The sequence below is a fragment of the Scardinius erythrophthalmus genome, assembly GCF_964197995.2.
Source record: "Scardinius erythrophthalmus genome assembly, chromosome: 6".
Taxonomy (NCBI): Eukaryota; Metazoa; Chordata; class Actinopteri; order Cypriniformes; family Leuciscidae; genus Scardinius; species Scardinius erythrophthalmus.
The window spans coordinates 40,475,355-40,488,337 of NC_138226.1; the positions used below are offsets into that span (position 1 = coordinate 40,475,355).

Genomic DNA, 12,983 nt, shown 5'->3' on the forward strand with positions numbered 1-12,983 from the left:
CCTTTTTGCCAACACAATATTTTCGCCGGGTTGATCCTCTGCTGCTCACATTGATCCACATTGATAGTTGGCCCCTGTGTTCTTTGATGCTCAAATCCAGAAATGAAAATAGCATGTGACTCACTGGCGGGAGTAGTCATGGCTGAGAGGTTAAGGCGATGGACTCGAAAACCATTGGGGTCTCTCCGCGCAGGTTCGAATCCTGCCGACTACGTGGCTCCTTCGTGTCACTTTGTCTATTTGCGACAGGAATTGTGACATCCAGGAGCTTTGTACGAGCTGCTCTTTTCTCTAACACGGAAAATTGGGCAACCCACATTTCTTTTCAAGCCTGAAGTGAGCAGGTTTTTGTGTAGGTGAAGACATTGTTAGTTTATAAATAAGTGTTTTGGCACACCTGTCCGAGTGGTGCTACAAATTCTTCTAAAATCTGATTTTATTTCGGGCATGTTAAATTAGCGTTCGACAAACGCGAACAAACTTTTATTTATGTACACTCACAATAACAATTAAATGTTGTGCTTTTGTAAAATAAAGAAAACAAACAGGGTGCGCTTTCTGCCGTCTCGTCACAGAAATGAACCAAAACTCTATAGGCTACTTGCCTCGGTCACGATATTATCTGATTATGCAATCCATATGAAACCATCCAATATTAAATTGGCTATGATATAACCGTGGCTGTGTATTCCCCTATATTCACTACAGTGGCTGGAAACATTGTTTTCATTCATAATTACTTGCATGGATTCACATCGCAAATCAATCAGCAAATAAAAAATTCAGATTCAAATTCTAGACATGCCCCTGTGTTTCTTGATGATCAATGCAGATTTATGCCAGTCTCCAGTAGAGATCCATTTCCTGGAGAGTTTAGGTGTAGGAGTTTAGTCATAATTATAACTTGTAACTTGTGGTAGAACTCCGACTTGTACCACGTGATCGCTGTACCACCTGACCACTGCAGATTCATTTGCCGTTGATAGTGTTGCCATAAAAACAATCAATCATCTCCTAATTACGGTAATTATTGCGACATCCAACCCTAATCAAACACACCTGAACAAGCTAATCAAGGTCTTCACGATTAGGCTATATGAGAAAACTACAGGCAAGTGATTTTCATTAGGGTTGGAATTACCCAGACCCCCAATTGGATCTTTAAAAACGCATTTTCAAAAAGTGTTTTGAACTCTTTTGATAGCGTTTGTTGTGGGACTCAGCTGATGTTTTGATGCAGCAACAGGGATTTTTCTTTGTAGTTTTGTGGTCCTTGCTGTCCGCCCCTCCTGACTCAGTAATTCAGTGCATCTTCGAGCAGAGTTGATTTTGAGATTGCAGGTCAAGAGGATGACAGCTCAAGTGTACTGCTCGTTTAGTGCTGTTTTATTGTGTCTGTCTGCTTGTTTGAGCACAACAGACGCTGGAGTCCTAGGTGAGAAGTTCTTTTAGCTTCATTACGCAGCCCGAAGAAGTGCATAAATAAAGTGCCTTACAAAATTTGATTTCAGACACATCTGCTTACAAAAATACAGTACATATGTCAAGTGGAAGTTCATCTTTGTATGTTGGTTTAGTGTTAATAATAAGCAAAGTATAAATATGCAAACTATCATAAGTTTCTGCATTTTTCATTGTACAACTAAAACCCATATAATCACTAATAGGCTTTTTTGTTTACTGTTAAACACAAACATTAGTGTTATAATATGGCTGCAAAATTGTTACCGGACTGTATCAATCCTGAGTTGAAACTTTTGCCTAAAGCTTTTTTGTTTTAAGAAATGCATAAGCCTACAATATAACGTGGGGAGCTAATTCTAACCGATAACTCTGCATTTTACATATATAGTGGGTTTAGAACTATATTTGTTTTATTTTCTGTTGAGTAGCTTATTAAAATGCTTAAAAGGAAAATGAGGGTGGTCATGGGGATGGCATTTTTGAAGATGTACACCAGTAAATTTGTATACAACATAGAAAGACTGATAGAAAACATGGACATCAGTTAATATCACTAGTGGGGTAGGTTGTAACTGCACTCTCAGTCTTTGAAACCGATTGATGCCGTTTAGTGAAAAATGGTAGATTTCTAAGCTACTTGAATTGAAGCAGATAAATGTTTGAATATTATAAAGGGAGACTCATTGCAAAACCCCTGACTTGCAAATGCTGAAGCGAACTATTACAGCACTTCCTGGTCTCCCCTAATGATCCTCTTGAATCCTCTCCTGTAGTGTCTGGTCAGTGTCCGGCGACGCTGACGGTCGTGCCCTCCCGACGAGGGTGCACTTCTGATAGAGACTGCTCTGGAGGACACAAATGCTGTCAATTTCCCTGTGGGTCCGCGTGTGTGCCGCCTGTTTTCAGTGAGTTTTAATTATTGATGCATGCTATACGTCTTCCAGAAAAAAAACGCTGAAAAAATGTCTTCTGAGGAATTGCTAGTAAGTTTCACAAATAATTGCAAAGAAACCGCAAGTAACACATTGAACTAAACGTGAAACTATGAAGTAGATGGACTGAATATTCCGGTAAACCCTCCTACGATTTTTTTTTTCTCTTTTTCATACAGTGTATGAGACATTCAGTATTCAGTGATGTAGTTTCTCTGTCATGTGTCTCTGTAACAGCAAAGCCAGGGGAGTGTCCAAGCACAAATTTTGGAGCAGGAATGTGTGCAGAGTTGTGTTCCTATGACAGTGACTGTCCGAACAATGAGAAATGCTGCTGCAATGGATGTGGACATCAGTGTATGAATCCATTTGCAGGTATTTGTTAGTGTTTGGGTCAGCTTCGTTTCATTTTGTCTTGTTTTATAATTAATCGTTCTCAATGTAAAGTATTCAGCCAATAGCACGGTTTAAAGCACAGGATGGCTTTACAAAATTAATTCATACGATTAATTAATACACTCATGATTAATAATTAAGAGGAATAAAACTTGGTATTTGGGTTTTGTGCTGTATCTGAGACTGAATGCCACTAAACAGACTGACTAAAGTTGACTATCTGGATCCATCCAGGAAAGCCTGCAGCCGAACCACCAAAGCCTCCAGGAAAGCCTGCAGTCGAACCACCAAAGCCTCCAGGAAAGCCTGCCGTCGAACCACCAAAGCCTCCAGGAAAGCCTGCCGTCGAACCACCAAAGCCTCCAGGAAAGCCTGCAGCCGAACCACCAAAGCCTCCAGGAAAGCCTGCCGTCGAACCACCAAAGCCTCCAGGAAAGCCTGCTGTCGAACCACCAAAGCCTCCAGGAAAGCCTGCAGCCGAACCACCAAAGCCTCCAGGAAAGCCTGCAGTCGAACCACCAAAGCCTCCAGGAAAGCCTGCTGTCGAACCACCAAAGCCTCCAGGAAAGCCTGCAGCCGAACCACCAAAGCCTCCAGGAAAGCCTGCAGCCGAACCTCCAGGAAAGCCTTCTACCGAAGAGCCGGAGCCTTCTACCGAAGAGCCGGAGCCTTCTACCGAAGAGCCGGAGCCTTCTACCGAAGAGCCGGAGCCTTCTACCGAAGAGCCGGAGCCGGAGCCTTCTACCGAACCTGCTGAGCCAGAGCCTTCAGACGAACTGCCAGTGACGCCTGCAGTGGAACCCCCGAAGCCTCCTGTGAAGCCTGCGGCCGAACCCCCGAAGCCTCCTGTGAAGCCTGCGGCCGAACCCCCGAAGCCTCCAGTGAAGCCTGCGGCCGAACCCCCGAAGCCTCCTGTGAAGCCTGCGGCCGAACCCCCGAAGCCTCCTGTGAAGCCTGCAGCCGAACCTCCGAAGCCTCCTGTGAAGCCTGCAGCCGAACCGCCCAAGCCTCCAATGAAGCCTGCAGCCGAACCGCCCAAGCCTCCAATGAAGCCTGCAGCCGAACCGCCCAAGCCTCCAATGAAGCCTGCAGCCGAACCGCCCAAGCCTCCAATGAAGCCTGCAGCCGAACCGCCAAAGTCAACTTACCCTTATGGCCAATGTGGCTATGCATGCAGTTAACTGTGCTGATTTAACCATTGGATATATGGTGTTTTCCCTGTTTGTCACCAAATAAATCTCACACTTGTAAGACCATTTTCCTCTCTTTTTTTTTTTTAAGTGGGAAAACAAGGAATTAGATTTTTGTATTCCAGTGTTAGTTTGGCTGTTCTCACATAATGGCTCACTGGAATCAATGCATGAAATCCCACCCTACAAAGCCACGCCACCTTCAAAACGCTTGAACACACAGCAGAGTCTGTAAAGTCTCACAAGATGAAAGACTGCACTAAATTGACTCATGTCTAAAATGCATAACATTACAGTGATAATGAACGTAAACAACTTGCAGTGCTCTAGTTGTACCACCTGACTGATTCAGATTAATTTCGGTGTTGACATGGAAACGTCTGAATCCAAATGCCATGATTGGACGAAGAATTCTATTGATTGCTATAGGATGTGAAGTTTCAACCAGTACTGCCTATTGACCAATAGTCTTCTGCATTCTGAAGCATTTTAGTGAAATTGTGTCTTCTAGTGGTCATTTTAGGAAGTTGCAACTTCAAGCCTATTAACAGATGATCCCTTTAGTTACCTGTGACCAAATGAGTTGTGAATGCCTGTAATGCTGAGTTCACACTGCACAATTTTCAAAGTAGTCAGGTCACTGATCTTTTCACACTGCATGACTATCTGGGGTAACGTTCAGTTGCTGCTGTGTGCACACTGCACGATGCACCGACGACAGTTTCACACTGCATGACTATACAAAAGAAAGAATCGCTGACTGGTCTGCAAACTGCATTTCACAAGCAAACCCACGCGAGAAGTGATATGGAAATAACGCAAGATCACGCGTGTGTAAGACTGGAGTTCTCACTTGAGACTTAAATAGTTATTAAAAATGATAGCCTGCAAGAAGATTTGCAATCCAAATTGTCTGTACGTGCAAAGAGAGTTGGGGGCAAATAAATCATTTTACAATGTGCTACTGTTGCTGCTGGTCAAGCAAATGTTTGTGCTTTGTTTCTGTTAAAATACTGATATTCTGGTCTATAACTCTTCCCCGAACATCCCGCTGTCCTGTAGTTTTCAGTCAGAACACATTACCACAGCAGGATTTTGAATCGCAGACAGATCCACATATTTAACATGCCAAATATCTCACGGGCGTCGCCGACTCATCTGCGATTCTCTCAGATCGCGTCGTTGATAATTCACACTGCGTGAATTTCACTCGTGTGAACGAGCACCGATTAGCCTATGATTTCGGGCATTTGTTGGCGATCTCCTAGCCTGGTTAAAGCCAGACCATTCTCAGTAGTAACTGAGTTATGGTCTGGCAAAGCTTCATTAATAACTCATTTCCAAAGGGGCGTCACCAACGGACGTCGCTCAAATGCCTCTGGGCGCAATTGGATAGACCTAAAACCAATCAGAGCGATCGTCATCGTGTAAATTACACTACGCCATAAAAGTATGTACTCTTTTTGTGAAGAAAAGGTATTTACTTTTGAATGTGTAGCAAAAAAGTAGGCAAGCTTTGGGACATACTACTTCGTCATCTTTATCGGACGGATCTGTCGCGTGCATCCTGTCACGTAAACTGCCCTATCAATCATCTTGTCACAGTTAAAATCCTCTATTAAATCTAATTAAATTTCCTACAGTTCCGGAGAGAAATGTAGTAGCACGTTCATCTGCCAGTGGGTCTTTCATGGAGACTGTCCTCATGTGCTTGCAATTTGAATATAATAATGCATTTAAAAGTTGGTGCGCTTCACCAACGGACGTCGCTCAAATGCCTCTGGGCGCAATTGGATAGACCTAAAACCAATCAGAGCGATCGTCATTGTGTAGAGCCCGCCCCAACGTTTCTGATTGGTGCCGCGATTTCGACGGATTAGAAATGGGCTTGAATGAGCTCTTTGCCAGACTACTTGCAGAGCAAATCTAAATTTGCCGGAAGTTGTCTGGGTTTTCCCAGGCTAGCGATCTCCCAAAACCTGTCGGCGAATGAAAAATTGTTCAGTGTGAACTCTGCACTGATCCAGTAAAACAGCCCTTCAAATGAGTGATGCTAATTACCCAGATTTAGCTCATTACAAACAATCCAAGAGTCTGGAATAGAAGTGTAAAGTGCTTGATTTCTTGAACATCCTCACCTTTCTTGATTTTGACATGTTCTTTGGACACTGAACAAAAGAACATCCTTTATTTCAGTAATAAACTAATGATTTATCATCAAATTAAAAAAAGTTTCTCACAGTCATATTAACATACAATCTCTTGTGAAATAGATGAATTAATATTAATACAATATAAGGCCGCTTAAGAGCACTTAAAGACCAACTGAAGTGCCTTGAAACGCGCAGCATTTTTCAGTGTGTTGACGTAATATCCACTGAAACAGGGAGACAGGACGGGACATATTGAGCAGACTCAAACTGAGCTTGCTGACGTAGATGTGACGTGAGCAACCTGTCTGACAGTTGTAAGTCTTCTAGTAGCTGTGCCAAGAGAAATCTGAATCATTCCCTTACAAATCTTGCAGAGACGGAGAGAGTGAGTAGAGGGTGTCCATGAGCTAGGAGCAGGAGCAACTTTATGACTCTCTATGGGCTTCTGCCTTGACTTTATCGGACTGTATGCCTCCACGTCCCCCCGATTGACTGCGAGCTTCTACTCCTGTCTATACGGTAATTTCCAGAGAGTCGGGTGGTTATGACGCCATCGGTAGCCTATTTATACAAAAACTGCTTCTACGGGGCCATAACGTAAGATACAAGGCAATGGAGCCTTTTATACATTGTCGTGTTTCTTTAGAAATAAACAATGGACAAATAGAGTCTTTAAACGCCTCAGATGTAAAGTTATTCGCTGTCAAAGTGAAGCCAAAATGAATGTGAGTCAATGGAATGCTAACAGCAGGTGATGGCTTGTTAGCCAATGGCGGCCTTCAGGGATGGTACGCTATCCGAGAGCTGGATTACTCCCCTGAAGCTGTCCTGTACACTTCTTCGTCCTGTGCTCCGTGAAAATCAAAGCTAAAGAAACCTTTCTACACCTGAAACAAGAAACTATTAAATGCACGATTTCGAATATATGTGGTTTGTGTGTGATGTTCGTGCGATTTGGGGTATTTTCATATGACTAAAGAATGTTTACAGTATACATGCTAAGCAGGTGTAGCGATTAGCTGCATAAAAAAATTCTAAATATAACATATTTCAACCAACATCATTATATGACTAAACTCCATTTTAGATCGCGATCGGAAGATAATACAAATACTCTATGGTTGTTTAAAGGTGCATTGTGCAACATTTCATGTTAAAAATACCCGTTTTTCTAACCCATACATGCTTAAACAATTGCCTGATGGACTGAATGAGCCCTTCTCTGATGATTGCGATTGCCTCTATAATCCTGTACAGTAAAATAAATAAGAGGGATTCGGGTCGGAATTTGAGACTGGGCGTGACGTCATGCGCGTTCAGTTGCAGTGTTGCAGTTTCGCTTGTCGCCAGAGGGGGCATAGTTCTGCAAAAACTCAGAGACTTTTGCAATGCACCTTTAAAGTGAGTTTTGAGTAAAAGTGTAATATTAATATTTTAAATTGTGTTATGTAGCTTGATGCTAATTGTTCCATATTCCATAATCCATAATCTTCCATGTTCCTAGCTTTGGAAGGAGCAGCCTATCTCTCTCGTCCCTTTATAAATTGTGGTCTTCATCCTTTAATGCCACAAACTTTAAGCTGACAAAGGAGTGACACTTTAAGGAGAAAGTGCTGTTATATCCCTAGGGTGGCTGTTCCCTGGCAAACGCCTGGCTGGCTAGCTCAAATGGTAGAGCATCAGACTTTTAATCTGAGGGTCCAGGGTTCCTGTTCAGGTGAAGGTTTGTTGCAGACCTCCCCTAATCTCTTGCTGTGCTCTTCCCAGCCTTTGAGGGAGATGGTCTTCCTCTCCGAGATAAGATGTAATGCTTGGTTACTAGGGACTTTAAGCAACAGCTGCTGATGGAATGGCAAAGGCAGCCGGAAGTAAGCGTTAACTGCCGTAGCTAAAGAGCGCAAAAATCACTAAGCAACAGTAAAGAGGACAACGTTGGGGTAATTTAATCATCAGACAAAATACCAAAAAAGGAGGTGATTTTTGAGCAAGAGAAGGGTTGCTTTTGGCATTTAATGATATACAGAAACGATTACAATGCCACATAACCTAAAACATAACATTAACTTTCTTAATCTGTCACGTAGTAACGACTACGGTAAATCAGCTGTTCTCCCGTAGTAGACGGTTACAGTAGAACGTCGCGAGGTAGCAGTTAATGTCGCGCGTGCGCAATAGAACGACAGAATGCCATTGCCGTTCCACCAGAGGCCGTTGCTTAAAGTCCCTACTGTCTAAGCAAGCAGTGGTGGGGGACTTTGAGAGAACTGAGCTGAAGCTTGCCGTTGACACTGTATGTGCAGGCCCGGGGTGAGTGGAAAGATTGCTTTCTCTGTGTAGCATTTACTACTCTGCGTTGTGCGGGCAGCATCCCCAGTCCAAATCCGGATCATGGCAGTCTTTTCGTGTAGGTGAAGACGTCGCTGAACTCCTTTTTGCCAACACAATATTTTCGCCGGGTTGATCCTCTGCTGCTCACATTGATCCACATTGATAGTTGGCCCCTGTGTTCTTTGATGCTCAAATCCAGAAATGAAAATAGCATGTGACTCACTGGCGGGAGTAGTCATGGCTGAGAGGTTAAGGCGATGGACTCGAAAACCATTGGGGTCTCTCCGCGCAGGTTCGAATCCTGCCGACTACGTGGCTCCTTCGTGTCACTTTGTCTATTTGCGACAGGAATTGTGACATCCAGGAGCTTTGTACGAGCTGCTCTTTTCTCTAACACGGAAAATTGGGCAACCCACATTTCTTTTCAAGCCTGAAGTGAGCAGGTTTTTGTGTAGGTGAAGACATTGTTAGTTTATAAATAAGTGTTTTGGCACACCTGTCCGAGTGGTGCTACAAATTCTTCTAAAATCTGATTTTATTTCGGGCATGTTAAATTAGCGTTCGACAAACGCGAACAAACTTTTATTTATGTACACTCACAATAACAATTAAATGTTGTGCTTTTGTAAAATAAAGAAAACAAACGGGGTGCGCTTTCTGCCGTCTCGTCACAGAAATGAACCAAAACTCTATAGGCTACTTGCCTCGGTCACGATATTATCTGATTATGCAATCCATATGAAACCATCCAATATTAAATTGGCTATGATATAACCGTGGCTGTGTATTCCCCTATATTCACTACAGTGGCTGGAAACATTGTTTTCATTCATAATTACTTGCATGGATTCACATCGCAAATCAATCAGCAAATAAAAAATTCAGATTCAAATTCTAGACATGCCCCTGTGTTTCTTGATGATCAATGCAGATTTATGCCAGTCTCCAGTAGAGATCCATTTCCTGGAGAGTTTAGGTGTAGGAGTTTAGTCATAATTATAACTTGTAACTTGTGGTAGAACTCCGACTTGTACCACGTGATCGCTGTACCACCTGACCACTGCAGATTCATTTGCCGTTGATAGTGTTGCCATAAAAACAATCAATCATCTCCTAATTATGGTAATTATTGCGACATCCAACCCTAATCAAACACACCTGAACAAGCTAATCAAGGTCTTCACGATTAGGCTATATGAGAAAACTACAGGCAAGTGATTTTCATTAGGGTTGGAATTACCCAGACCCCCAATTGGATCTTTAAAAACGCATTTTCAAAAAGTGTTTTGAACTCTTTTGATAGCGTTTGTTGTGGGACTCAGCTGATGTTTTGATGCAGCAACAGGGATTTTTCTTTGTAGTTTTGTGGTCCTTGCTGTCCGCCCCTCCTGACTCAGTAATTCAGTGCATCTTCGAGCAGAGTTGATTTTGAGATTGCAGGTCAAGAGGATGACAGCTCAAGTGTACTGCTCGTTTAGTGCTGTTTTATTGTGTCTGTCTGCTTGTTTGAGCACAACAGACGCTGGAGTCCTAGGTGAGAAGTTCTTTTAGCTTCATTACGCAGCCCGAAGAAGTGCATAAATAAAGTGCCTTACAAAATTTGATTTCAGACACATCTGCTTACAAAAATACAGTACATATGTCAAGTGGAAGTTCATCTTTGTATGTTGGTTTAGTGTTAATAATAAGCAAAGTATAAATATGCAAACTATCATAAGTTTCTGCATTTTTCATTGTACAACTAAAACCCATATAATCACTAATAGGCTTTTTTGTTTACTGTTAAACACAAACATTAGTGTTATAATATGGCTGCAAAATTGTTACCGGACTGTATCAATCCTGAGTTGAAACTTTTGCCTAAAGCTTTTTTGTTTTAAGAAATGCATAAGCCTACAATATAACGTGGGGAGCTAATTCTAACCGATAACTCTGCATTTTACATATATAGTGGGTTTAGAACTATATTTGTTTTATTTTCTGTTGAGTAGCTTATTAAAATGCTTAAAAGGAAAATGAGGGTGGTCATGGGGATGGCATTTTTGAAGATGTACACCAGTAAATTTGTATACAACATAGAAAGACTGATAGAAAGCATGGACATCAGTTAATATCACTAGTGGGGTAGGTTGTAACTGCACTCTCAGTCTTTGAAACCGATTGATGCCGTTTAGTGAAAAATGGTAGATTTCTAAGCTACTTGAATTGAAGCAGATAAATGTTTGAATATTATAAAGGGAGACTCATTGCAAAACCCCTGACTTGCAAATGCTGAAGCGAACTATTACAGCACTTCCTGGTCTCCCCTAATGATCCTCTTGAATCCTCTCCTGTAGTGTCTGGTCAGTGTCCGGCGACGCTGACGGTCGTGCCCTCCCGACGAGGGTGCACTTCTGATAGAGACTGCTCTGGAGGACACAAATGCTGTCAATTTCCCTGTGGGTCCGCGTGTGTGCCGCCTGTTTTCAGTGAGTTTTAATTATTGATGCATGCTATACGTCTTCCAGAAAAAAAACGCTGAAAAAATGTCTTCTGAGGAATTGCTAGTAAGTTTCACAAATAATTGCAAAGAAACCGCAAGTAACACATTGAACTAAACGTGAAACTATGAAGTAGATGGACTGAATATTCCGGTAAACCCTCCTACGATTTTTTTTTTCTCTTTTTCATACAGTGTATGAGACATTCAGTATTCAGTGATGTAGTTTCTCTGTCATGTGTCTCTGTAACAGCAAAGCCAGGGGAGTGTCCAAGCACAAATTTTGGAGCAGGAATGTGTGCAGAGTTGTGTTCCTATGACAGTGACTGTCCGAACAATGAGAAATGCTGCTGCAATGGATGTGGACATCAGTGTATGAATCCATTTGCAGGTATTTGTTAGTGTTTGGGTCAGCTTCGTTTCATTTTGTCTTGTTTTATAATTAATCGTTCTCAATGTAAAGTATTCAGCCAATAGCACGGTTTAAAGCACAGGATGGCTTTACAAAATTAATTCATACGATTAATTAATACACTCATGATTAATAATTAAGAGGAATAAAACTTGGTATTTGGGTTTTGTGCTGTATCTGAGACTGAATGCCACTAAACAGACTGACTAAAGTTGACTATCTGGATCCATCCAGGAAAGCCTGCAGCCGAACCACCAAAGCCTCCAGGAAAGCCTGCAGTCGAACCACCAAAGCCTCCAGGAAAGCCTGCCGTCGAACCACCAAAGCCTCCAGGAAAGCCTGCCGTCGAACCACCAAAGCCTCCAGGAAAGCCTGCAGCCGAACCACCAAAGCCTCCAGGAAAGCCTGCCGTCGAACCACCAAAGCCTCCAGGAAAGCCTGCTGTCGAACCACCAAAGCCTCCAGGAAAGCCTGCAGCCGAACCACCAAAGCCTCCAGGAAAGCCTGCAGTCGAACCACCAAAGCCTCCAGGAAAGCCTGCTGTCGAACCACCAAAGCCTCCAGGAAAGCCTGCAGCCGAACCACCAAAGCCTCCAGGAAAGCCTGCAGCCGAACCTCCAGGAAAGCCTTCTACCGAAGAGCCGGAGCCTTCTACCGAAGAGCCGGAGCCTTCTACCGAAGAGCCGGAGCCTTCTACCGAAGAGCCGGAGCCTTCTACCGAAGAGCCGGAGCCTTCTACCGACGAGCCGGAGCCTTCTACCGACGAGCCGGAGCCTTCTACCGAAGAGCCGGAGCCTTCTACCGAAGAGCCGGAGCCGGAGCCTTCTACCGAACCTGCTGAGCCAGAGCCTTCAGACGAACTGCCAGTGAAGCCTGCGGCCGAACCCCCGAAGCCTCCTGTGAAGCCTGCGGCCGAACCCCCGAAGCCTCCTGTGAAGCCTGCGGCCGAACCCCCGAAGCCTCCAGTGAAGCCTGTGGCCGAACCCCCGAAGCCTCCTGTGAAGCCTGCGGCCGAACCGCCCAAGCCTCCAATGAAGCCTGCGGCCGAACCGCCCAAGCCTCCAATGAAGCCTGCGGCCGAACCGCCCAAGCCTCCAATGAAGCCTGCGGGCGAACCTCCGAAGCCTGCAGCCGAACCTCCGAAGCCTCCTGTGAAGCCTGCAGCCGAACCGCCCAAGCCTCCAATGAAGCCTGCAGCCGAACCGCCCAAGCCTCCAATGAAGCCTGCAGCCGAACCGCCCAAGCCTCCAATGAAGCCTGCAGCCGAACCGCCCAAGCCTCCAATGAAGCCTGCAGCCGAACCGCCAAAGTCAACTTACCCTTATGGCCAATGTGGCTATGCATGCAGTTAACTGTGCTGATTTAACCATTGGATATATGGTGTTTTCCCTGTTTGTCACCAAATAAATCTCACACTTGTAAGACCATTTTCCTCTCTTTTTTTTTTTTTAAGTGGGAAAACAAGGAATTAGATTTTTGTATTCCAGTGTTAGTTTGGCTGTTCTCTCACATAATGGCTCACTGGAATCAATGCATGAAATCCCACCCTACAAAGCCACGCCACCTTCAAAACGCTTGAACACACAGCAGAGTCTGTAAAGTCTCACAAGATGAAAGACTGCACTAAAT

The 12,983-nt window shown here is 43.8% G+C and overlaps 2 protein-coding genes across 19 annotated transcripts; both read left to right on the forward strand.

Annotated features, from left to right (window-relative positions):
* The first annotated feature begins 1,055 nt into the window (after positions 1-1,055).
* Positions 1,056-4,048, forward strand: LOC308692321 (uncharacterized protein). Of its 8 annotated transcripts, none has more exons than XM_081368213.1 (4): positions 1,056-1,435; positions 2,238-2,369; positions 2,634-2,771; positions 3,027-4,048. In XM_081368213.1, the coding sequence occupies exons 1-4, from the start codon at positions 1,351-1,353 to the stop codon at positions 3,971-3,973; spliced, it is 1,302 nt and encodes a 433-aa protein (XP_081224339.1). In that variant the 5' UTR covers positions 1,056-1,350; the 3' UTR covers positions 3,974-4,048. The 8 variants fall into 8 exon arrangements, with proteins under 8 accessions (XP_081224339.1, XP_081224338.1, XP_081224341.1 ...); XM_081368212.1 differs by having other exon boundaries at positions 1,110-1,435; positions 2,607-2,771; XM_081368215.1 differs by having other exon boundaries at positions 1,110-1,435; positions 3,060-4,048.
* A 5,546-nt stretch (positions 4,049-9,594) lies between these two features.
* On the forward strand, positions 9,595-12,781 carry LOC308692322 (uncharacterized protein). Of its 11 annotated transcripts, none has more exons than XM_081368230.1 (5): positions 9,595-9,997; positions 10,800-10,931; positions 11,196-11,333; positions 11,589-12,517; positions 12,618-12,781. In XM_081368230.1, the coding sequence occupies exons 1-5, from the start codon at positions 9,913-9,915 to the stop codon at positions 12,639-12,641; spliced, it is 1,308 nt and encodes a 435-aa protein (XP_081224356.1). In that variant the 5' UTR covers positions 9,595-9,912; the 3' UTR covers positions 12,642-12,781. The 11 variants fall into 11 exon arrangements, with proteins under 11 accessions (XP_081224356.1, XP_081224347.1, XP_081224353.1 ...); XM_081368221.1 differs by having other exon boundaries at positions 11,589-12,481; XM_081368227.1 differs by having other exon boundaries at positions 11,589-12,464; positions 12,552-12,781.
* The last annotated feature ends 202 nt before the right edge of the window (positions 12,782-12,983 follow it).

Excerpts from the sequence above, each read along its gene's own strand:
- LOC308692321 (XM_081368212.1), top strand. The coding sequence starts at position 1,351 with ATGACAGCTCAAGTGTACTGCTCGTTTAGTGCTGTTTTATTGTGTCTG. Across the intron at positions 1,436-2,237 it reads AACAGACGCTGGAGTCCTAG|TGTCTGGTCAGTGTCCGGCG; the intron begins GTGAGAAGTTCT and ends CCTCTCCTGTAG. Across the intron at positions 2,772-3,026 it reads GTGTATGAATCCATTTGCAG|GAAAGCCTGCAGCCGAACCA; the intron begins GTATTTGTTAGT and ends GGATCCATCCAG.
- LOC308692322 (XM_081368220.1), top strand. The coding sequence starts at position 9,913 with ATGACAGCTCAAGTGTACTGCTCGTTTAGTGCTGTTTTATTGTGTCTG. Across the intron at positions 10,932-11,168 it reads GTGTGTGCCGCCTGTTTTCA|TTTCTCTGTCATGTGTCTCT; the intron begins GTGAGTTTTAAT and ends TCAGTGATGTAG. Across the intron at positions 11,334-11,588 it reads GTGTATGAATCCATTTGCAG|GAAAGCCTGCAGCCGAACCA; the intron begins GTATTTGTTAGT and ends GGATCCATCCAG.